This window comes from Artibeus jamaicensis, unplaced genomic scaffold (assembly GCF_021234435.1).
Source record: "Artibeus jamaicensis isolate MK-2021 breed Jamaican fruit bat unplaced genomic scaffold, CSHL_Jam_final contig_797, whole genome shotgun sequence".
Classification (NCBI taxonomy): domain Eukaryota; kingdom Metazoa; phylum Chordata; class Mammalia; order Chiroptera; family Phyllostomidae; genus Artibeus; species Artibeus jamaicensis.
The window spans coordinates 14,338,130-14,364,735 of NW_026521977.1; the positions used below are offsets into that span (position 1 = coordinate 14,338,130).

General features: G+C 39.2%; 1 protein-coding gene across 2 annotated transcripts; it reads right to left on the reverse strand.

Annotated features, from left to right (window-relative positions):
• Positions 1-1,302: 1,302 nt before the first annotated feature.
• Positions 1,303-26,543, reverse strand: CCDC34 (coiled-coil domain containing 34). Of its 2 annotated transcripts, XM_053672949.1 has the most exons (7): positions 26,168-26,543; positions 20,374-20,509; positions 14,395-14,502; positions 6,464-6,622; positions 5,750-5,891; positions 3,961-4,115; positions 1,303-3,074 (listed from the first exon to the last, which is right to left on the reverse strand). In XM_053672949.1, the coding sequence occupies exons 1-7, from the start codon at positions 26,503-26,505 to the stop codon at positions 3,057-3,059; spliced, it is 1,056 nt and encodes a 351-aa protein (XP_053528924.1). In that variant the 5' UTR covers positions 26,506-26,543; the 3' UTR covers positions 1,303-3,056. The 2 variants fall into 2 exon arrangements, with proteins under 2 accessions (XP_053528924.1, XP_037001937.2); XM_037146042.2 differs by lacking the exon at positions 1,303-3,074 and having other exon boundaries at positions 3,595-4,115.
• Between the last annotated feature and the right edge of the window lie 63 nt (positions 26,544-26,606).

The window sequence follows — 26,606 nt, forward strand, 5'->3', positions numbered from 1 at the left end:
ACAAACTTAAAGGTACAGAAAATAAGTAGCATAGACAGTAGATAGAAAATAGATAGGGGGGAGGGCAAGAGTAGTATGGGAAATATAGAATCTAAAGAACTTGAGACACGTGGTCATAAACTAAAGGGGGGGAATGGTGGGGGAAGGGGTATGCAGGGTGGAGGGGAATGAAGGGGGGAAATAGAACAGCTGTAAGGGCATAATCAATAAAATATATTTTAAAAAAAGAAAGAAAGAAAAACGTCCTGATTCTTACAGGCAATCTGCTCTCCTTTTCTGTATTCCTTTTCTCCACTAATACCACCCTCACCAGTCAGCTCTCAAACAGCCACTTGAGATGGAATGTTTCTCCTCCCCGTCCCTGCTGTCACCTCTCCCTGGAATCCTCGCACCACTTCACTCCTGCTGGCCCTGCCCTGGATCTCCACGCCACCACCAGCCATCCTGCTGTTGTCCACGCTTCCAAAGCCCTCCGTGCCTGCAGTGCACTCCTGACGATGCTCTCCCTTTGAAGCCCCCACCTCCAGGGTCTACCCCTCAAGGCCCGGAGTCACCGGCAGGTGTCTTCCCTACCGACCTGTTAGTGCTCCTGTTTGCTCCACCTGCAGAACAGATCCCAAATCCAGCTCTACTTCTCACCCGATCACTGCTGCCATCTTACTAAACCATCCTGCTCTCTTCCCTGGAGACTGCAAAACACTCCCAGTGAGTCTCCCCTGCTCTGATTCTGTCTCCCACAGGCCAATTTCCTCACAGCAGCCGGAGTATCTCAAACAATAAACCAGATCATATCAATCCCCTGCTTAGCACCTTCCAGGGCCTTCCCAATACAATTAGAATAAAATAGGAGCTAATGAACTCAGGGTTATATATGATCTGGCCCCGCTGACTTCCCAGCCTCAACTCCTACTGTTTCCCCGTCACTCTCTTTACTCGGGGGCAAGCTGGCCTTCTTCAAACACAGCGAATCCATTCACTAGCTGTTCCCCCTGACAGGGTGTCTCTTTCCCCAGATTTTAGCAAGGTTGGCTCGGCCTATGTTACCACCTCAGAGAAACCCATCCATCTAAGGCAGGCCCTTCTCCTCCTCACAGTCACTGTTTATCCTGGTGATTTTCAACTGTTTTCATCTCTTGGCACACATAGCTATCAATCACTAAAATTCTGCAGCACACCACAAAATTTGTTTTGTGCCAATCTGACAAAGGAAAATAAGTATAATTTTGATTCACTCACACCAAACAGCTGTTGTTGTATTGGCTGTTGTCATTTTTTATTTGACAATCAAAGGGAAAAGAGGTGGTGCCCCTGACTAGTCAGGGGTTAACATGTTTTAAAAATTCTTGTGGCATACTGGTTGAAAATCACTGGTTTATTCCAATGCTCTGTTTTATTTTCTTTACAGCACATACACACAAATAAATTATTAGTTTACATGTTTAATATTTGCTTCCTATCACTGTTCCAGAAGATTCCATAGAGCAGCAGGGACCCTCCTTTATTCACAGCATGGAGAATACTACCTAGCACACAGTAGGCACTTCATAAATTATTCATTGAGTCAATTTGAAGAAAATTATAAAGACAGTATTTACTTCCTACTTTTAGCATAGGAGCAAATGAAAGTCTGCCCTAAACACCGACTAACTTATTTTTGGTATAGCATCAGTCAAAACTGGTGTGTTAGCCTAAGTCAGTTTTTATGTAAATCAACTATCACTAAAGAAAAAAGAATATTGGTACACCCTATCAGAATTATCATTATATAGAAAAGAAACAAATGTGCCTTTTTAGTCCCCCATAGTACATTTCTCAGTTAGATAAGGCACTGAACACTGAGACCAAAAAGGCACCTTCCAGAGGCGCAGACATAAAGCCGGGACTCAAACCCAGACTTGGGTCTACAATGTGTGTGTCCCTTCCATTGGATCATGAATTTGTTGACAACACAGGTGACTAAGATATTTCAGAGCACTTCTAATCAAAGTAGTCATAAAAGTCAAAGAGGTATTTTAAAAACCACAATAGAAATTTCAAATGTATAATGCAGTTTGTAATGCCTAAAATATCAAGTATTGTATACTGACTTTAAGAAAAACGAGATTGTAATATTCAATGACTATATAGTAGTCAAAACCTTTTTTAAACGTATCATTAAAGTAGCAAAGCAGGATGTCCCAAGCCCACAGAACCAAGTCCAATTTCTGCAGCACACAGAGCCTTTCCACCCTGACCCTTGCTTCTGTACCAGCCGCTTTTCACCTTGCGTCCATGAGTGCGGTCAGCCTCATGACCATCTAGAAAATTCCTGCTTAACTTTCACCAACTCAAACGTAACATCCTTTGAAGACTTTCTTAAACCCTTTCCCAGGCTGTTCCCGGGTAAACTCTGAACACAATTTGAAGCATAGTATATTACAGCATTTACTCTGTCATATTTTCCTGGCTAGGCTATAAATGTTTGCTGCTCTAATATGCAAAACATCTGTCACAGTGTAAATGTTCAGTTAACACTGGTCAAATTCATTAACTACTGATTGAATGAAAAGTCTTATTAGGATTATGTTTATAGCTAAACGATGCCTAAATGATTTAACCTACTGAGTGAAACTGAAGGTGTCTTAGGTATAACAACTGTTACTAACACCCAGGAATTCAAGCCTATGCACGTTTTTCACACACAACTTTATTGCTACTCTGCCAAATTCTTCAATCTCTCTACATAGGTAATTTCACTCAAGTCGAGTGATCATCTGTAAATTTCACTGTATCTAAGAGGTTCTGAGAAGAGGTCAGGCCTGCAGACCTCGCCAATGTTCTGGGCCAACACATCCTGTCCACTTCTCCCAAACTGTTCTCTGCTCAGAATTCTCCTACATTTCTGACGACACGAATGCCCTTCAGAGATCTGACTGCTGTTTGCCTGCATTGAAGTCCACTGCAGGTTACTCACAGGAAAGTCGGCAAACAACTAGAACAGCAGAAACATGGGATATATTCTAAATTGAAGTCACTTTTAAATGAACTTACTGACTTTAGAGTGCCACAATAAATTTTCATTCCTTGATGGTCCCCTAAAAAAAAGATACAAACCTTTAAAATTGAATAAAAAGTGCTGAGTGCTATTTTAGTAATCCTTTGAACCATTATCCTTAACATTCATTAATAAGGTCTGTGATCTCAACTTTGGCAAAATATCACTTAACAATTAACTTTAAAATGCACTGTACTGATAATCCTAATTTCAAAATTAAAAACCTAATAATAATAAGTATTTGTACAAAGCACAGCATAATTTTACTACTGTCTCAAGATCACTAATATCCAAGACCCAGGGCCCAAAATGTTTTGAAATTTCCTTTCAAAATCCCAACCCTCATTTCTCTGTTATAAAACATGCCTTCACTTAGTTATTTAAAAATATTTACATAGAGAAAAGTCATCCAACAGGACTGGTTTTGACTACTATAAGATCCCAACGCATTCAGATTCTTCTAGAAGTTATCTTAAGCATGCCATTTAGAAGTGCTTGAGTCATTTAATCTTAATCTTTTCTGCTGTAAGCATTAACACAAATAACATAGAATACAAAAGAACACAAAAAAAATCTGTTGGTTTTATTGGTATCGCAGTGGTTTTAATACAAGCGAAATACAACTGTTAGATAATTGGTCACTTGTCCTTCAAAACGATATGCCCAGATCAACCTTAAAGCATGTACAAAAATGAAAATGTATAAAATATCTTTAGTTAACTCTAAGAACTCCATATATAAATGCAAAAATTTGAACTTGTCAATAATCACATTAAATGCTGAGCTACAGACTGAGCAGTAACAACCCAATTTCTGATTTGAAAGTTAAGTAGCTACAGGAAAACGTGTGCAGCTGCCCACGTCTGCTATCTCTGAACCCGGCGCAGAGTTCCAAGGCAAAGGCTGCCTCCGGCTTTACGAATTACCAGGGACGACGGCCTGTGTGGCTGGCTGATCACGGGCCTCCTTGTCTTCTTTCCTGATACATCCTTAGCTTCTTTGGCAGGAGGCATATGAACTGGTTTCCAGGGAATCGGGTTATAAAAGGCGGGCTCTGGATAAGAAGTTCCACTGTAAAAACCTAAAATTATTAAAAAATCCAAACAAAACAAGGTAACTTGATATCAAAGAAACTCGTTATTTTTAAATTCCTAGAAAAATCTTCAAGTATCAAAAGGGCAAAAAATATCATTAAACCAAGCTGACTCGTTTAAAATGAACTCTTGAATACTTTCAAACAAGTAACACTTTCTAAATACAGCAAATATTGCAGTAAAAATGAACATGTAAATGATAAACCTGAGTCCAAAAAATGTTAATGCTGAAGTCTATAGAAAAACTTCTAAAGTTTTACTAAGAATTTAAGTTTAGATTCCTTAAATTGAACAAAGTCTTCATTTTCTTAACTGAATGTGGGAATTAATCACTAACCATGTACCATTTTCCCCCAGGCTGACACTCAAATTCACAGGAAAAAAATGACACCGCCTGTGTGGCTAAAGTGAGTCAAGATTCGGAGCTAGAATCATTGAAATTCTAAATTACTGTCACTCAGATGACTAACGTCACTGTAATTTTTATTACTGATTAGGGAATGTCCTCCTGGCAGAATGTCTATAAAGTGTTTAATGAGTTGTGATGTCCAATATCTAATAATTCTGAAGGAAAAACACATGTAAATCATATTCAAATCCTCTAGTCACTGTACACATGTAAATGCCTTTATGTCATAATTTCTAAAAACGATGTGGGCTTAAGAACAGAGACTTAAGGGCATTTGCAGACAAATATGATGCTTATTAGACTAAAACTCCTTAAAAGTAAAAAAAATAAAACAATCCATTATTTTAGCAATTAACTTCCAGTCAACATGTAAATTTCCTCCTACAGGTTTAACCAGTCATTTGGTCCAAAGCACTGCTCATTATACCTTTTCCAAAGGGGAAAGAAAAAGAAGTGGAGCAGACCGTGCTCGGGAGCCGGAACGGGTGACCTCTGTGACACGCAGGAGAGGCCTGAGCCCTGGCAGCAGGAATGTGTCACTCAGACACCGGCAACCCACTCTGACTGCACAGATATGTCAACACACACTTCACCACGATGGTCAAAACAAAGTCTGGAATATGTTCTATTGTGTGAACAAAACAGAATGGGAGTATTTTTAATAATAAATCACTTAAACAAGTGAAGGCAGCTGTCAGCAAGGTATGAGCTTCCAATGTGAAGCACAAGGGAAAACATGCACCACCATTTATAACCAGAGCGAGCCTACGGCCCAGCCGGCTTTGTGTCTGGTTTGTGTGTTGTCTAGTATTCCACCTGCGCAAAGAATGTGTCGCAGACCCTGGAAACTCTGCCTCAGAGAGGGTTACAAGGAGGAAAGGAAAAATCACCCCTTACATATTCCTGTTTAAGGCTCTGAAGTCCAAACAAAACAAAACGTAAGAAAATATAACTTGTTTCTTAACATGAGAAATCATTACTTTGCAGCTTTGCAACTACAGCCTTTAAAATATATCTGATTTATAGAGAATGGCAATAAATTTGTAGTATCTCCACAGGATCATAGTATACTATTACACAATGGTGCAGAAAATAGTACTTTGAAAGAAAAAACGATTTTCACACATTTCCCTTTCTGTCAAGAGAAAACAAAATGGACACCACTCAGTCCGCAGCCCGTGTTTACGTAAGTCACCTAACACAAACACTAACCTGTAAGTTTTCCGTTGGCATAACCATAGCTCTTTGCAGCAGGACGAGGCTTATTTTTTGCATTTTCCAACCATTCCTTAAACTTTTTCTCTGCTATTTCCTTTTTTTCCTGTAATTCAGCTTGACGTTGTTTTTCTTTTTCCTTAAAATGACAAGACCAAAGAATCTCCAGGGATATTCTGTAACTAAAGTTCTACTGACATTTCCCCAGCAGCTTCCTACCCCAGTGGCTTACAGATGAGAAATAACAAATCGCATTTCTCTAATTGAGAACAGAATTTAACGTGATCAGGAATGTGATATGAAAGTGGCTGCGTCTATACACGCCATCGAACCCAAGAAGAAAAACGCAATTTGCTATTTTAAAATAGAATAGTACTTTATAGTGATATAATAAAAGTATTATACCAAAAATATTTAAATATTTAATATAATAAAAGTATTACACCAAAAATATTTAAAAGCATTAACAATAATAAAAAGTGTTTGAACCTAACTGAAAAAAATATCGACAGGCTTCTTACCATTTCTCAACCTAAGAAAACCACCAATGCATAATCATTTCTGGAGCTTACAGCATACTAAGTAGGGACAGCTTCCCTGTATCCGTTTTATGCTACGACAGTGCCAATTTCCTATTAGTGACTTCTAGTGCAATACGGTGGACACACATGAACACCGAAGCCGTGAATTCTAACCGGGCACTTTACATACCTTTTCTCTCCGCTTCTTCTCACATTCTTCGGCTTTTTTTTTCTTTAACCATTCTTGATATTTTTCTTTTGCTTTTTCTTGTAAATGTTCTTTCTCCAGTTCCTTTGCTGCTTTTTCTTCCATTTCTTTGTTGACTTTTTGTTCCCTTTCTTTTCTTTTCTTAAATAAAAATAAAGGAATTTTAATCGGAATATCTGTAATTACCCTCATACAAAGAAAAAGTGCTATATACAATAATCTCCTAGACTTCGGTTATTTCCCAAAATAGGTGGCAAAATTGGTTGACACAATTTGGTTTGTGAAACTATGTAAGAAAACTGCAATTACCTGGACAATTTTAGTCTAACAAGTTGCTATGAGATTCATTATGGCAGTAATAAAGATCTTTTTCTCCAGAGTATACTCAGAGCCTGAGACAGTGCTGAGTAAATAGTATGTGCTCAATAAAGACTTGAATAAGTTAGTAAACAGAAATGACAGCCTGTTTGTCCTGAATTTGTGTTTTTTAATAGATGTTTATCCTCTAAAATCTAAGTAACACATATGTACACATTTCTTGTACAGTTTGCCAATATGATTAGTTGAACAAATCTTCACCATCAGTGAGTTACAGAGGACAAATAAATAACATTTGGCCCATTAAATATTGCTGTAAGGGCACATACAGACAAATCTTTGGCTAAGTAATTCTCTTTTAAAAAATATTTTATTTATTTATTTTTAGAGAGAGGGGAAGGGAAGGAGAAAGAGTGGGAGAGAAAACCTCAATGTGTGGTTGCCTCTCCTGTGTCCCCTACTGGCGACCTGGCCTGCAACCCAGGTATGTGCCCTGACTGGGAATCAAACCAGCAACCCTTGGCTTCACAGGCACGTGCTCAATCCACTGAACTACACCAGCCAAGGCCTGGCTATGTAGTTCTTGTCAAATCTTACATAGACAAGTGGTTGGCAAAGTACAGCCCTCAGACCAAGTTATGGTCCACTGGTCCCCTTTATTTTAAGATAAAGTTTTATTAAAAACGGCCACACCCTTTTATTTATATATTTATTGTCTACGGCAGCTTTTGCACCAAAACAGCCAAGTCCCAAACAGTTGCAGCACAGACTGTATGGCTTACACTGCCAAAAACAGCAGCTGGTCCTTTGCAGAAAAAGTTTGACACAGGCTATAACTCAGTATTTTTCTTTTCTTATTCAAAAGATAATCTACCAACACAGCTAAATTCTAAACAACCAACGACATGGGTAGCTGTCTGTAGCAAAGGTTTAGAAAATAATCTACAAGGCATAGAGTTTATGATACAAATGCCATACACATCACCCTTCGTGGAGCAAAGAGATGCGAGCCAAGAAAGAAAATTTTTGCCTCGAAAGCAACTTCTAGAATATTTTAATATAAGCAATTCGATTAATTCCCAAGTCACAAACATCAGTTATAAATACATGTTCAGTTCTATACAGGAAAGGCAGGTCTTAAAGATCAAAGCTCAAGTCATTCCCCGAGTTGTATTTCCTTCTTGTTGGCAGCCAACAAGTACAAAAAGGAATCCATTCTTGCCGAGAACTCAATACCCATTGATTTTATCCACTGAATATTGGGTTTCGACAACTTCATACTGCCAGCAAATCTACAGGGTTAAGAAGGATGAAGAATTGTACCTCGAAGGATCTGTCTGACTCATGAGACTCCATCGTGATTGCATCACCAAGGGGTTGTCCAGTCCCTACACTGTTTTTAATGGTAACAGCTAACATTTATCCAGTGCTAACTCTGCCTGTTACTATTCTGTATATTTTATACGCATGTACTATGTCAATTAATTCTTATCACTACTACATGAGGTAGATACTGTTATGATCTCACCTTATGAATAAGGAAACTAAGACACAAAGAGGTTAAGTAACTCGCCTAAGGTCAGAGAGACGGTAAATGGTGGATTACTACTAATCATACAGACATTGAATTGAGATAATGCTAAAAACACTTTTATGCTGATAATTTCAACTTAAATAGAATGTAAAAATTGCTTAAAATATACCACTGTAGAAAGCTGATTCAAGAGGAAATGAATATCTGAATAACCTTCTACTTGCAAAAACAATTCTGAATTTAAAACTTTCCCACAAAGAAAACTCTAGATAGCTTCACTGGTGGATTCTACCTCACATTACGGAAGAAATAAGACAATCACTACAAAAATTATTTTAGAAAATAGAAAACAAAAGAAACATATCCAAACTCATTTTAAGAGCCTAGTATTACTCTGATATCAAAACCAGACACAGAAACTGTTAGACGACATCAGAAATAAGGCACAGTAACCACTCTCATCTTCAAAAACGTGACATACATAGTGGTATATTTAACTAGAGATGGATAACACCCCTGTCCACTGGAAACTAGAACACATTACTGAAGGAAATTATAGGTGACCTAAATAAATAAAAGAAAAATCATGTTCATTGATTTAACATTTAAATTAAGATGGCAATTTTAATTATCTATATATTTAATGCAATGCCAATAGTGTCAGGCACTTTGAATGCAAGCATGACTAGGAAAATTGATTAGACGATTCCAAATTGTATGTGGAAAGATGCAAAGTAACTAAAGCAATTTTGAAATAGAAAGAACTGCACACCCTAGAAGTATTAAGCTCTAACAACAGGCTAGTGTGTCACTGGCATAGAACATAACAGATCAATGGGACAGAAGACAGTCCAGAAATAAACTCATATGTATGTGATCAATTGATTTCAAACAAAAGTGTCAAGGTAACTGAGTAAGAAAAATATTATCTTTTCAACAAACAGTGTTGAAACACTTGGATATCCATATGCACACACACACACACACAAAAAGAACCCTGACCCGTAACTGTAACCATATATTAAAATTAATTCAAAATATACATACAGGTAAAAGCTAAAGTTACAAAACTTCTAAAAGAAAACAAGACTATTTTTACATCCTTGATGGTTTTTTACTAGGACACAAACCCCACAAACTATAAAAGAAAATATTTAAATATGGAACTTTATAAAAATTTAAAACTTCTCTTTAAAAATTGCTATTAAAATAAATTAAATGGGAAGGAATATTGCAATTCACCTAGGTGACAGGACTTCAAGGAATAGATAAAGAACCCTTAAACTTTATTGATAAAACACACCTTCCACAAAATGGGCAAACATTTAACACAAAACAAGAACAGATACAGAAAGAGTCGATAATGCTATGGACTGAACTGGGTGGCCCTGCCTCCAATTCACATGTTAAAGCCCTGCCTCAACATGACTGTGTACAGAGAAAAGACCTTCAAAGAAGTAATCAGTTCGGTAAGGTCATCAGGTCACAGGACCGGGGTCCTTACGTGAGGAAAGAGAGACTTCAAGAGCGCATGCGCGGAGGAGAGGCCACTGAGTGGGTGGAGAGAGTGGATCGGTGTACAAGCCAAGGAGAGAGGCCTCAGAAGAAACCAAACCTTGCTGACACTTTCATTTTGGACTTCTAGCCTCCAAAACTCTAAGGAAACAAATTTCTGTTGCTTAATATCCAGTCTGTGGTATTTGTTAAGGCAGCCCTAGTAAAACGGTACAATAAATAAGTGTATAAAAAGATACTAGGTATCATTAGCTCTCAGGGAAATTAAAATTAAACAACAACGATGTACCCCTACATACTTACTAAAATGACTTAAAATGAAAGAAACTGACAATGTAAAGTTTGGCAAGGATGGAATGCAACTGGAATTTTCATACAATAGTGGTGGGAATGTAAAATGATACAAGCACTTTAAAAAGCAGTTTGGCAATTTCTTATAAAGTTAAACACATCCTTACCAGGCAACCCAGCAATTCAATTCCTAGGCACTTACCCAAGAGAAATGAAAACAAATGTCCACAGAAAAGACTTGCACATAAGTTGTCATAGAATTTTATTCATAATACCCAAGCCAGAAACAACCCATTGTACATTAACTAGCGAATGGATAAACAATTTGTGGTATTCCATAGACTAGAATACTACTCAGCAATAAAAAAGGAACGATCTTAGTAGATAAAGTAGGGAATTTTAAAAATAAAAGAATACATACTTCAGGATTCCATTTAAATAAAAGTCTAGAAAATGCAAATCTAATCTGCAGGGACAGAAAGCAGACTAATGGCTTCCTTGGAGTGGGAGTTAGCTGGGCGTGGGGTGTAGGGGCTGAAGGCAAAGTGGTGGGAGGGAACCTCTTGGAGTGATGGGAAGGTTCTGGATCCTGACTGTGCTGCTGGTTAAACAGGGATGCAAGGTTGTCAAACCTCATCAAACTTTAAATAGGAGTATATAAATAGGAGTATATAAAATAGGAGTATATAGTTTGTATATAAATTATAGCTCAAAGAAGTTGTTTTTAAAACATCGGATAGGCTCTCCATGGGATTTAAGGTGGAGAAGAGAGAATGGAAGGCTTTTAGTTAGCAAAAGGAGAGCGGAGCAGGTGCTTGGAGACGGGTGCTGAGAGAGAGTGGCCGGCCACTGACTGGCTTCAGGTTTTCGGGTATTCGCGTTCTATACTGCACAGAGCACAACAATAAATCTTCCCTCTTTAAAGATGGTGCCCTGAGAGAAGCTCTGTTTCTTGAACTCAGGGAAACTAACAAAACAACTGGCTAAGGTTTCTGAATTTCTGCTCTGGCTCCTTCAATAGTACTGGGCACATAGTAAAGGTGTAGAATGCGGGAAGGATACACTCTAACAGTGTTACCGATTATACGCATTGTTGACCCAGTTAATTTTTTACATTAAAAAATCAGTTCCATGCTTTGAGGATTAAAAATAATTTTATTATTAAATAACTATTTTTTTTACTATTAGATATATTTTTAAATGACTTTTGAAAAACAATGAAGATAAAGACCCTTTTACTAAATATGTGATAACACACTGCAAAAAACAAACCTAAAAACATAAATCAGTTGGCAACACAAATGTAAGATGAGATAAGCCATTTATTTGAAACAGATTTAACAACTTACGGTCCTAGTATAAGAAACCAGCTTTGCTAATGGACACATAAATTCTTTTTGTCTGATTTTTTGATAGAACACTGTGAAACTACGGAGAGAAAATAGGGCCAGAAATTCAGCTAAAATGTGAATGACGCTGGAGGCAGTGGAGGACCACACACCATGCAATGTAAACAGCGGAGAAAAACGCTAGATGCCAGACAGAAAGAAAAGAACCAGGAGGGCAGTCTTTGCAAACAGAAGTAAACTGACTGAAATGAGAAATCTGATAGGTTTTAAAGAAAAAAAAAATTGAGTACTCAGTTATTTCTTAAAATGAACAGAACTTCTGCAGAATAAGTAAACTCAATTTCTCAGGGTTCATTTCTGAACTTTTCTCAACCTTGTGGAATCCTGCTTTCAATAATTAGTGACTGATGTTAGGGTGTGCCATTTCCTTCCAAAGAACGAAATTTTCTCTCAAATAACTGGATTAGATTGACTGCCACTAATTAAAGCGGAGAACACATCATCTCTCAGCAGTATCTTACATTCTCGGACAAAAAACAACTACCTCTGACTGGCAGGGCAAAATGAGCCTACTTGAGTTAGAAGATAAGGAAACCTTTTAGAGGAGAGAGCATGCTATTATTGTCTATATGTAAAACTACTTTATTTTTCGGTTATAAACTTCAAAAAAGTATCAGCCAAAGGTTGGTAAGTGTCACGTGAACACTTATTTTGATTTTGGGATTCATTCCCAAAGAACTCTCTTTTGCTGTCTTATGGGATGTTGCTACATTAATAACAATAATATACTTCTAAAGTAAAGAACAAATACATTTATGGTCGTAACACAGAACGTCTAGCCCATTTCCTTCTCTCAGTACCTGGAGGAAGAAAGGTGTGTCATCGTCAATTTACTGAAAGGATTTACAAGGTATTCTCACTAATACCATGGAGCATTAGATATAGCAATAGCTAAGGGAAAAATAGCTATAAAAATTTTAACACTTTGCCTAACAATTTAAATATTTGACTAAATTCATAAACTTAGATTATAATAAAAAAGCAGTATCATTCTAAATATGAAAAACTCATGATAACAAACTGATAGGTATTTAGAACTTTTTAATTTGCGATCCAATACAAGAATGTATTAAAATTGAAGAAATACTGTTCTTCCATTCATTCCAACAACAAATGTTGTTGTATAGCATTATATTAGATCTCGTAATGAATTAAAAATAGAAAAGTTAATTCCTATCCTTAAGTCTTAAAATGACAAGCAAAGGGAAGATACATGCATAATACAAAAGAGCAACACAATACATACCTGATACAAAGCAGTGTATGACAAAGTGATAACTATGAATAAGGCTTCAAGAAGGAAAGAGTGTTTTAGCACGTGAGCAGCAAATGCTTCATGCAGGAGGAAATGCTGTGATTTGGGTAATATAAGGAAAGGTAAGGTGAAGGATATGATGAGATTCCATGCTGATAAAATATCATATAAAAAATAAAAAGTAAGGCCCTGGCTGGTGTAGCTCAGTGGATTGCGCACGGGCCTACGAATCACACGAGAGTGGTTCAATTCCCAGTCAGGGCACATGCCTAGGTTGCAGGCCAGTTCCCAGCAGGGGACGCACGGAAGACAACCATACATTGATGTTTCTCTCCCTCTCTCCTTCCCTTCCCTCTAAAGATAAATAAATAAAATCTTTAAAAAAAATAAATAAATAAAAAGTAAGAAACAGAAGAAAAATGTTCTTAAAATTTGTCATAAACACATATTCCTAGGAGCTGAAGAGTACAGCCCGAAGCTCAAAATTTCTTTGACTCTGTTGTGTATCTTAAAAGTCATATAAAATTTATATTCTGCCTCATTAAACATCTATGCTTGCTTTATCATAAAGATAACATTTTTCCTCTCAAAATTTTCCAGTAAAACTAATACTCCAAGATGATGGGCCACGATTATCCTGTGCATACTCCTAAAAGAATGCCCTAAGAGCCAACAGCACAGAATAAATGAACCACAGAGAATAAATGAACCACAGAGAATAAATGAACCACAGGTAGAGGACGACATGACCCCAAGAGCCCAGAGTAGAAGGTCTTCAACCAGCCAGGGTAGAATTGTTAAAACGTGATTCAGAAGCCAGTGAGGAATCATGAAAAGTATTTTCTGAACTGGGAAATGACATTCAACTGTTTCAGCAAAGTTAGTCGGGCAAGAACACAGAGGATAGATTCATTCATTCAACAAATATCTTGGTGCATTGGGGCATCTATTAAGTGTTAGATACTGATCTAGCTGCTAGGGAACTGAACAAAAAAAATCAAAAATAGATGCCCTTATGGAGCTTACATTACAGTATGGGAAAATAAACAAACAAAAAAACAAAGTTGGAAAATGTAATGAGACTGGACAGGAAGAGATCACAACAGGAAAGAGGTGATTTAAAGGAAAGGAGGGGATGACTACAAACCACAGAATTCTGGTTATGCCTAGGTGACAGTAACCAAGAGTCAGGAGAACAGTTCTCACAAAGGAGAATGGGCAAAAATGGGCTGTTTTAGATTTGCAGGCTCAGAGGTAGCAGCCAACCTCACAGATAGAAATCCAAGACTCCAGGAGATCAGGTCTAGGGGTACAGATGTCAGATTACCTGCAGCCAGATACAGGAAGGAGCCACATACAGGAAGAAGCCACATGAGGGAAAGGGGAGATACGCAGAGAGCAAAAAGCAGAAGACAGGAGACTTCATAAATGTCCATGAGGACAGAAAAAGAAATCGGGTCAGAGAGGAAAGCATCCAAGAGATAAGAGAGAGACCTAGGGGACGAGGAGTAACGGGGAGAAAATATCTTTTGCAGAAGACACCTGTGTGTGTGTGTGTGTGTGTGTGTGCATGCATTTCTTTTCTCCTTACCTGTTCGTTCTTTTTCTGAACCCATTCCTTGTGCTTTTCTTCAGCAATTATCTTTCTTTTTTCACGTTCTTCCTCTTCTTTTCTTTTTTCTAGCTGTTGATTGAATTCCTGTGAATATTATTCAAATAAAAGGCAACATTTAATAGAAGTACTCAAATCACATATTTTTTAAAAGGCTGACGTTAACCAAATTAAACAAGCACAGTTTCCTTTACAGGAAATATACCATTAGTGACAATAACTTAAGTAACTAGTCTGTGATGAAAAGAAAGCATTGGTAAAAAGTATGTCATTTTTTAGAAATGCAAATAATTGCTTGGCAGCAAAACACTAGTTTCTTAGACTAAACTTCAGCTAAATTACCCTCATTGAAATCAACTTTCCCACACATAAATTTTGGCATCTCTGTATGCTCTTGGCAGAAGCTCAAGGGAATTGCAACCTTTTTTTAGTTATAAAAAGCTTTTAGATTCTTGAGGAAGATAAAGGGTAGGAATTAAATAATCCCTAAACTTAAAATTTAATTCAGAGTCATACCAAAGAAGAGATGTACAGAAGCCATTCAATTTTCTTTAGGAAAAAAAAAATTCCAGATTTTTCTTTACTCATTTTATAGCTGCTGGAGTGTAAAACAAAACCACACTCATATCCCATATGCCTTGCTGTCGCTGGAATCTACACGTTTGGGCACTTCCTAAGGAGAAAGAATGTGGAAGGTATGGCCAAATAAAACTCCAAGCTGAATGCCACCAGTCTGTCACTCATCAGTTAAATTACTGCATTAGTTGAGAATGCTGTTCAAACTAGACTCCTGGGACTCTACTACCATAATTACTGGTTATTTTTCTTCTCTCTCCTTGGGCAGGAATAATCAGATCCATTTATACATCTTCCACTGGACCTCCCTTGTCCTTCCCTCTCCTCCCTTTCTCGAAGACCAACCTACCTGAGCACCGTGGTAGTGGGAAGGACAATTTTTCAAGTCTCAGACCATTCCTGTGTGTTCAATGAATAAAACTTGACACCAAGAAAAATATCTTTTGCACTTCAGAACACCTGAGGCACAGGATACCTGTCTTCCATGTCCTCCCAGCCTACAATTCTGCTGCATAGAAAACACTGCCCTCGCTCATTCAGGAAGTCTTCCCACTTTTCAGATACTAGGCTCCCCTCAGCTTCTGATGTCAAATAGCCATCTTGGTCTTGAAAAGATTCTTCATGACCTCTGTAGCTGCTATTCCTTGATTATTCACTTAATACTTTTTTTATGAAGTGCTTTCCATGTAGGTAGCAGGAACTGAGACACAGGGATGAAATTCCAGGCGTCTCTGGTCTAATCTCCTTCTACAGACACAAAAGAATGAAGCACTACATTGTGAGGTGTTATGTACAACATGAGTTCAGAAAAGGGAAAGGAAGGGAAGATGAGAGGACAAACAGTGCAGACGAGGGCAGTCAAAGCCGAGCACCGTAAGAGGAACAGTGAGGAACTGGCTTTCCTACAAGACACTGAGGTGGTGGGGGAGGGGGGTGGTAACCAGGTAGAAAGGGGTCTTTTGAGGCAGGCCGAGGAAACTGAACACTTACGAAGCAGTAGCAGAGAGCAAAGGGGTGACTTAGAACTCCGTGACAAAGGTTAAAGACTGCATTAAAAGAATGGGAACTATTCCGAGGGAGACTGATGAGGAGGCTGCCGCGGTATATGAGTTGCAAGGGGAAGAAGGCCTGGACTTGTGTCAAGAAACAAAGAAGGGGAATTCATCCATGTGCGTAACTATGTATGTATGAATGACAGGCTAGATACAGATCTAACAATCAGATGTCCAAAATTTCCCTATACAGTCCTCAATTTTGTTTTCAAGAAAACCATTTAAATACACAGCTAAAGATACGATTGATTATATTTATGTACCTTCTTAAGATGCTTTGCATCATTAAACTCAAAAATCAGGAAAAAAAAATCAGCCTCTGTGTTCCCATTTTATGGCTCACAAATTTTGGTTAATGTTGACATTAGGGCTACAGATAAAGGACTGGCCAAAAGCATGCAGAAATGACTGCCACTAACCCAGGCAGCGCTCTTATCTCAGAACACCTGTTCAAGCAGTTCTTCACCCCACGATATACCTCCCATTCTGAGACCTGACCCTCCCATCCACGGCTGGCTGTCTCAGAGTTTGCCATCCTCAGTGCCTCCGCTGCTCAACACCAGGGCAAGCTCTTCCCAACACAGTCAGAGCCTTCTCTCATAAGGCCCCTACTGCATCTTCTGGTACACCACCGAGTTTCGACAGGACTGCAGCTATAAGGAAACCCTTGATTCCAGAAAACGAAATCCAAAGAGGATGCTAAAGAGCATTTTTATTTCAGTAGCCTTTGTCAATTTTCAAAGAATGGTGTTTAACACCGAAGGTAACAAGCACAAAAACTGAGAGTTTTGAGTTTTACCAACCCAACATTCAGCCTTATTCCTTCATTAAGGGCTGATAAATGAAATGACCAAAGCCATAGTGAGGAGGAAAGGCACCTGGATTATTCACAAACTAGACACCTTTTCTGATTTAGAATAGACAGTATTAAAATGTTTAAGCAAATGTTAAAAATTAGCATGACCAAAAGCCATAGAGAATTCAGGGGAGCCTGTTAATTTTTTTTAGTAATAAAAATATAAATAAAATTCACATGACCTACAAAACCAATGCTAGTTTTTACTAATACTCCACATTTACCAAATTTATCACCTTAACATAGTTAAAATTTTTTTTTAATTTTGTAAGTGGGTAATTTTGATGGTTTAAAATAATTTCTTGACTCAATCTTACAGAGATGTGTGGAACAGATCTAAATGTCAATTGCTGACCTGAAATCAAATTTATGGGAAGAGATGATCTTTTTAATTACCAACTATTCTTTAAATTTTCCTTTAAGTTTTTAAGGAAAAAAGTAAGAAATTCATGGTTAAGTTCAAAATTAAATACTAAGTCTGACCCATTTATTTCCAAAATACATCTTGGTATTGTGGATAAAACACTTAATAAATTAGAAGTCAAAAGAACTAGGATCCAATCCCAGCTTAGCCACTAACTGAAAACCTTGGCAAAGTTACTTTCTGCCTTCATGTTCAATAGGAATCGGAGGTGAACTGTTGTTTATGGTCAAAATTCTGTACTTTTCATGGTATGTTTGTAGACAAATTAGGGAATGCAACAAATAAGGACAAAAAATAAATAAAGCATAACATAAAAAAGAGAAAGGCATCTAAAGAATGTGGGCACCACAGTATCTGAAAAGAAGCTTACAAGAAACTCAGGAGCTGGCCTACGAGTTACGATATCCACGGCAGGGCTGATACAGCAAGATTCATGTTAAAATATTTTCATCGCCTCAGAGTTACATGATGATGTAATAGTAATGTGATAAGAAATGTCACACTACTAAATACATGAAAGGGTCTCAATCATTCAACCAACTATGTTCTACTAAATGCAGAACTAATCGCTGTGGTAGGGACTTTACAGTCATTATTTTAGTCTTCTCTCAAAAACAAATCTTTGGTAGTTTATTATCCCCTTCCACACACGGTAACGACTGTCACTGAGGGCTTCCTACAGAGTGGGCCGTTTCCAGATGTTCACTTAGTCCTCATAGGGCAGGGACGTAAATACCGTTTTCCCTCTTTCACTGGTGAAGAAATCGAGGTGGGAAAAGGTTGAATCCAAGAAGTACAGCTCAAGAGTATACACATTTTAAATCTCTATTGCCTAACATCTGGCTTACAGAGGAAGAGACTGAGGCTCAGAGAAGCGAAGAAACTTTCTCAGGGCCAAAATTTCAGCCCCATTCTACGTGACTCCGAAGCCCTGGCTGCCCTTATGAACTTAATTAACTTCTCTTATTGTGTGTCGGTTCTAAAAAGGACCTGAAGTGACCCTCACTTCAAGTGACTTCTGGTGACGATAGAGATAAAGATAAATACCATACACTGAACTCCGCTTCACCACTGACTCACTAGATTGACATTTTCCCAACTGTGGCTCTAAAAGCAGTTTAATGGGACATGGCCTTTAAAAGAAAAAGAAAAATAATAAAATACCAGGTTTTGCAAAAATGAAGATAATATTTTAAATGTGTGTGTGTGCATGTGAGATAGGAAGCAAAGCAGATTTCTAAGTGTGAACAATATTTTGAAAGCTACTGAACTAAGTAATGGAGTCTCAATACACAAACTGATTCTGAAAGTAAGTGAGGCTGTGAACAGCAATGATGTGAATAACGATAAAACAACTCGAGCCATCTTGATACTTTGTCTCACTGAAACCTCACAAAAATCCTGTGACACCTATTATTTTATCCTTACTGTAAAGATGAGGAAACTGAATGGAGAATCAAGTTCAAATAAGCCCGCCTGACATCAAACCACTGGGCCTTTCTCACTTTGTGCCCTTTTAAGAGGAAATAAATATTACTGTGCACTTTTCCAGGGATAAATCTATATTTTAGAATATAAAGTATCACACAGCAGGGAAACTGCAGAAGTACTGGTTTTTTACAATCATTTAAATCACGCCAAGCCTCTTGAATATGAGACTACTTACAGACCCCATCATAGCAGGAACAACTAGTTTCTAAACTGACACGAAAACTGATTCCAAAGATCATGGAGGGCAAACTTTTAGTTCCAAGAATTTTTATGACAACACAATTACTAATAGACTAGAATAAACTTAAATATCCAACAACAGTGAAATGGTTAAATATATCCTTATATATATTTAGTACACTGTACATATTTTAATAATCTTAGCCAGCCATTTAAAAATTACATTGTAAAAGTATTTAATGAAATAGAAATATACTAATAAGTGTAACCAGTAGAAAAAAAGCAGGTTACAAAACAGTTTGCTCCTATTTCATTAAAAACAAGAAGAAAAAAAAAATCCTGGCTTGTGTAGCTCAGTGGATTGAGCGCGGGCCTGCAAACCAGACAATTACGGTTCGATTCCCAGTCAGGTCACATTCCTGGGTTGCAGGCCAGTTCCCTGCAGGCCAATTCCCAGCAGGGGACGCATGAAAGGCAACCATACATTGATGTTTCTCTCGCTCTCTCCTTCCCTCCCCCTCTAAAGATAAATAAATTTAAAAAATAAAAATAAAAACAAACAAACAAACAAACAAAACAAGAAGTATCCCTCACCATTCAAACCTACTTGTTTTCTGTGTTGGATGGAGAGAATTCGGATTATGAGTCTAGATATGGAAGATGCCAAAATACCTGGATCTGTTTGGCTGCTAGGTTCTACAGAGCAAACGGCCTTAAGAGTTCAAAGAATGAGGGATTCCTGTGAAAACGTTATCTCAAGCTATTGTCCGAGCTTGGAGAGTGAGAGTTCAGAGAGAAAAATCACAAAGACAGAAATACCCATGAGCAAGGCAGGGAAGCACAGAGGAAGTGGAAAACCCTGAAGACCTGGCAGGTTATGGACCCCCAGCACAAACCCACCGTGGGGCGCAGGCTCCGAGAAACACGTGGGTAGATGACTACCTCTATTTCAACTTTTGTTTCTCTCCTTTCTTGACAATCTTACCAAGTGCATGCAGTTGAATTTGCTTTATTTAAATGCACATACAGTGAAGCTCTGGGGTGTATGTATGTATACACATACACACGCACACACATACTTGCACATATTTCTTTTTTTAATTTATATGAAAGAAAATCTGGAAGGCTATACACCTTAATGTTAGCAGTAGTTACCTTAGGGTAGTGAGATTAGAGGAGATTTTAATTTTCTTAATTATGCTGGGTTGTATTTCCCAAATGTTCTTATGATGACCATGTACTATTTCTCCAATAAGAATTACTGACACAAACAAAGGCAAAAACTTTGTTTTGAGGGATAATAGTAACATTTTAGTTGCGACAGCAGCTCTGCTTTGTGAGCTCAGGGATTAAATAAGAAGAATACTGTCTAGTTTCACCTCCAGAGCTTTCTGGTGCAGACGGCCACGTTCTTCTTTTTCTTTGCCAACAAACCACATTTCCCATGGGGTCAGGCTGCTTTCTGGTGGGCGCACCTGTTGCTCTTCTTCTCCGTTATCTTTGGATTCGGCCACACTGTTGCAAAAGAGAGGACACTGCAGCACTCCCACTCTTACGTTTAACAGTCAAAATCACTCAGCTACAGAGTAAAAGCAGAGTTTAATAATACATCACAATACTGTGATTTTTTTAATAAGCAAATATATATTACATACAAATATACCTTTGAAAAACCACAAAAAGGAACCCCAATATTTGAATTAAAGTTTATCCACCAAACTACCTTTGAAGGCCTTTTCTTCCAAAATTACGTGATTTTAAAAACCTTCGGGGATGACACACACCCAGGCCATTTGCCTCAATGACAACTGGACTTAAGAATTTTTATTCTTAAAAATCTTATATCAGGACAACTAATTACCATGCATAACCCTAATCGGATCCTACAACAGCAGACTTTTCCCTTCTCCTCCCTTCAGCAGTTTAGGAGGAAGAATATGTATGTCTATATACAGAGTATGTTTGTGCATATGTAAAACAAATGAGTTCACAATCAGGGATTCTGGGTGAAGAGCGAACAAAAATTCTTTAAACGCTCCATTTTTCTCTAACTTTAAAATGGTTTTTGAAATCATGGCCGTTGACCTCTTCAACATTTTGGGTGACTCCCTTCTGCCAGCTCCCAGACAGACTGTGCAGGACTCTCCACAGTTTGCTCTCCTCCTCCCGTGCTCACCGTCTCCACGATGTACCTCTCTCCAGCCCGTCTTTTCTGGGTCTAGGGACAGACTATCTACTCACTCAGGCTACACAGCAGAGGGGAAGGGAAATATACATCAGTAAATGAAGAACCCAGGGGTCTGGCCAGATATACAACTTCTTAAACAGGAAAAGCTGATCAGCACCCATAGAAAGAAAGGCTGTTCAGAACCCAAGGCAGCTCTCCGCACTACAGGGTTGGCCGAAAGTTCATCTGGTTCTTTCCATGTGATGGCTCTAGCAGCACTTGGTGGTCTTCGACTTCATCTGGAACAATTTTGTTAGACTGTATTGTGCCAGCTGTCACATTAGCGTGCATTTAAAAAAACAACTTATCAAAATTGGTGAATTTTTGTGTAGCCATTTTAATATTCACGATGGAAAAAAACATGCAACCTTTTTGGCATATCCTGCTGTGTTGTTCCTAGACAGGCAAAAACTGCGAATGAAATGCAAAAAGGCACATTTGTGCAGTGTATGAAAAAGGTGCTGTGCCTGATCAAACATGTCCAAAGTGGTTTGCGAAGTTTCATGCTGGAGATCTCTCACTGGGTGGTCCTCCAGTCAGTCAGAACAGTTGGAAGCTGACAGAGATCAAATCGAGATATTAACTGGAAACAATCAACCATTGTACGTTGCAGGAGATAGCGGACATACTCAAAATAGCCAAATCAATAAAGTTATTGGTGAAAATGAAAGAGTGCATCTTTTATTCTATGGAAAAAAAAAACAGATTTTTTGGCCAACTCAATACATTATATAAGTTTAGTTCCTCTTCATTCCTACTTCAGGCAACCAACTGCCTAACCCACGGCAACACACTCCGTTTTCTGCTTCATAGCTTCAGCTTACCTGTCTTGTTCTGCTGCTACTTCACAACCCAACCACGGCCCACTGGAATTATTAGTCTAGTGGAGAAGAGATACTGGATGTGTTCATTTCTTATATGTATCTTTCATTCTCGGTCTTGTCGAATAATACCCTCATTTGCTCCCACAGTTTCAACTATTCACTACATGCTGATGATGTGCGGATCAGTCATTCCAGACCAAATCTTTCTCCTAAGCTCCAGGTCTTTATTTCCAACCAACTGAAACACCAAACTCAATCAATCCAAAACAAGTCTAATCTTCCACCCTGCACCCACTACCCTCCCTCCCCACCAAGAAAAAATGTACTCTTCTTCTTACAATCCTGCCGTAGTGAAGGGTACCACCACCTACCCAGGCAGCCAAGCCAGGAACCCAGAACTCTGACTCCTCCTGCCCCCCCATCCACATCTGATCCCCTCTATTTCCCACATGTGTGCAATTACCAGTCATGTCTATTAAACTTCTTTCCGTTTTCTCAATCCACTCTCCTCTCTTCCAACCTTACAACCACTGTCTGATCATAACTGGCCTCTCTCCCTCCATTTCCAATCATTCACACTGTTGCCAGATTCGCCCTTCAAATGCATCCCTCTACTGTGTCATTCCCCATCTCAAAGTTCTTCAGTGGCTCCTCTGCCCAAAAGATGCAGTCCAAACTCCTGACACCTGTGAACTGGCCCCTGCCCATCTCCTAACCTCTTCTTTCTCCAAAGGCTGATCCAGACTCTACATTTCAGTCTGAAATGTTTCGTTTGAACTTAAGCAGACCGATGAACGTGCCCTTGTGCTCCGCAGCTTTGCCTAAAACCCTGTAATTCCTTTCCTCCACCTCCACACAGCTAGAGTAAAAGGTCACATATGGGAGTAAAACATTTAGGATAGATCTCTACCTGCTTCTTCCTGGTGTACATTTTTAAATCTCTTTAAGCCTCCATTTCTCATCTGTAAAATGGAGACAAGAGCAGTGGCTACCTCAGTTACTACTGGATGAGACAGTCCATGCTAAAGCACTCGGTACAGTTCTGAGCCCTCAGGAAACATTTGGTGCACGACATGTAGTAGTAGAGGCGAGAATAGAAGTGTGGACAATTCCAGTCTCCCTTCAAGACTCAACTCAGGCATTATTTTTATTGCCTCCTGGTGAAACTCTGCAAAAAATCTGGACTAAGCACCTGGGGCTTTCTGTCACTTGTCCATCTCTGCCATAGGCCATGAATTCCTCACATGTCTCAACTTTTTCTTTATTTCTTTATTTCAAGAGTCTCTCTTAGGGCCTAGCATACAGTAAGCTCCTAAGAAATGCTTGCTGAGAGATGAAATTAAAGAGGATCAGTGTTTTAGAAAGTGACACTTTCAATATTAGATTTCTTGCCTTAACATTTTAAACACATGTGTTCAGAATGCTTGGCATATATACTAAAGCTCTCCCCATAATCAAGAGAGGCTTGACAAGCAGCTGTTTATGACTAAAACATCTATTAAAACACAGGTTTCCTAATAGATAGAGTGATATAAAAACCATGATAAGTCTCAATAAACAACAGGGCCAAAGCATATTATAAAAGACTCTAGAAAAATACTTTCAATTATCTTGACTGAGGTCAATTGTGGGCTTCACCTCAGTCCACAGTCAATACATCCTCTAACTATGGCAATATTCACACCTAAAATTCCTTGAGTTCATATCCATCATGCGCAGCTGATGCCTGAGTCTGGCTCAAAAAAGGGTTACCCTATAAGTACTGCCACAGTCAGATCCCCGTGACAGATGAAGGATGGAAAAAAAGGCATAAAGTTCCAGGCAGCAATATGTTTACTCCCTTGTCCTAATAAAGAAGATGTTTATTACCCAGAACTACGGTTGGACTATGGACTCATACCTCCTGCTTTCCTCATCCCATCACCCCCACACTGTCCAGGACACCAACGTAAGGTTAGGAGGAGGGAGAAGAAATGAGAAAGTTGTTTTAAAATAACTTATCTTTCCAGAAAAGAAGTGTTAAGACTGTCTGACGTGTCTGAAAATAATCACTGCACCTATCTGGTCCCCGGGAAGTGGGAAATAAGCATTCAGTCAGCACCCATTTATTAAGCACTGAGCATGACACACGTGCCATACACAAGGCCTGACAATGCCTACATTCTCCCCAGACCACATCCCACCTATTCCTTTGACTCACAGGGAGTGAGCTATGATAAGGGAAGCAGCCTTAGCCCTATAATGCCACCAGCTCATTCGGGCTTTGGCTAAGTGAGGACAGAAATCTGTCCAGCTCCTCTGCTAAGCTCCATCTGGTCAGGGCTTTGGTTCTTGGAAGCCAATGAAAGAAAGGTTTCAGTAGCTGAGCTGTGGTTTTGATGGCCAGCATTCCTTAGGCTGCTAAACTGTCTACATTGTCTTGTTGATTAGACTCAGAAAGTACTTTCCAAAGCCTTAAAATGTATAAAATCTTTGACGCTGCCCTGGCTGGTGTGGCTCAGTTGGTTGGAACATCTTCCTGTAAACCAAATGGCAGCAGATTTGCTTCCCAGTCAGGGCACATACACAGGCTGCAGGTTCCCCAGTTGAGGCACATACCAGAAGGCAACCAACAGATGCTTCTCTCACATTGATGTTTCTCTCTGTCTCCCTTCTTCCCTCTCTAAAGTCAATAAAAAAAATGTCCTAGGGTAGGAATAAAAAACAATTTTTAAAAAGTTTTTGGAGCCAACTCAGTCCAGAAGAATCCCCACAAAGGCCTGCATAAAAAGACTCCTGAAAGTCTAATTCTACCATTACCATTCTATCTATTATCAGGTTGATCAAAGGCCTGTTTTTTGTTGCCACAACCAGTATTGACAAGCAGCTTAATGATTATGCTTACTGATCTCCATTCTTACCAAAGTATTTACTTTTACTTCTTATTCTTAAGAGTCTCGCTGTTGTTACTGTGTGAGTCACTTCATATGGTTCTGTATTCTATTCACTCACTGATATGAATGCCTTACATGAGGGGGGCCATCTTACTGCTTACACATAAAGCATGGGTCCTCTGGTCTGTATTTCTTAGATCTCCTGTACTATGCCTCCCACAGATGGACAATCAGAAACTTGTAAATGTTTTCTGAAGATGACAAAATAAGCCTACCCCAAAGTGGAGCTGCATTACTATGCCTGTCTCAGAAAAATATATTCCTGCATGGATGGGCCCTTTGCTCCTATTTGCATACTAATAGGCATCTAGTGTCCACTAACAGACATCTAGTATAGGGAAAAGAGAATGCAGAAGGTATAGCTTGGTACTGCCCAGCTCCGCTAATAACTGGGTATATGCTTTTGAATCAGACTTTTTATTTGTACTCTGAGCCAAAGTTTTATCATCTGCACAATGAGTGACTTGATCTAGGCTTTAATTCCATGAGAGAACATGTTTATAGTCCCCAATATGTAGATTGATATGTGACACAAACTAAATGTTCGCCTAATGAATAACTGTAGAAATAAACAAATTACCAGGGTTTTAGTAATCTCTTTGGTCCTGACATTCTGTGATTCAGTGACTTCTATCCCACTGTTAAGTGCCCAGATAAAACCCAGTGCTGTCTACAGATGCTGAGGTTGACACTGGTAAACTCCACTTCACTTCCCTTTTTGTGACATAAAAAGTATAGTGCTTATAACAATCTACTTCACTGGCAATGAGATTTTTTTTTTCAAAACAACTACAGCTACTACTAGGTGCAGCAGACCACATTTTGGTGTTAAGGGTTTGGACAAGAGTTCTGGTGCCCAAAGTTAGACTTTTGAGTATTCATAAGCCCCCTGAGATGGTAGCAACATTTTGTATGTTTGAGACTATGTAAGTTTTCCTGGGGAGCGAGACTGTAGCAATCAACGTATTCTCAGCTTGAAAAAGGATTAAGAAATATTAAGAAAAAAGTCAGGTTATTTATAAGAATTGGCCTAGGGTTCTCTCTGCGCAAAGAGGAGCACCACCTCAAAAGGCAGGTCCGTGCACAGCCCTCGGGGCAGAAGGCAGGAGGGTGGTGTTTGGCGGGAGGTACTAGAAGGGTCTAAGGAATCCTGAAAGCTTGTGTACGGGCCGGGCAGCCTCGTGTTTACCTGGCGCACCCCTGTAACTTCACTCCTCCCAGGCTCGCCCCCTCGGCCTCTGAGTCGTGAGCATCACCGTTCACTTCTTCATCTTCTGCGTCCCCATCGTCGTCGTCAAACTGGAAGCTCTGGTGGCGGAGGGGAGACAACAGCGACCTGGTGGAATTGCTGCAGCTCAGCGGCGGAGATGGAGAGCTCACCACCAACGTTTCCAGCCCCTGCCCTCGGGCGTCCGCCATGAAGGTGGAGAAGGAGCCAGAGGAAGGCCGAGACCTGGCCCTGCAGCCAGCCGGGAACCGAGTATCAAAAAAGGGCGAAGCAGCCCCCCAGCGCCCCGCCGCCCACATCAGGACCGCCAAGTTCAAACCGGCGGAGCAGCGGCGGGGACGTGCACTCCCAGCAAGCCCCGCGCGCTCCGAGCCTGGCCTATCAGAGCGGGGACAGACTG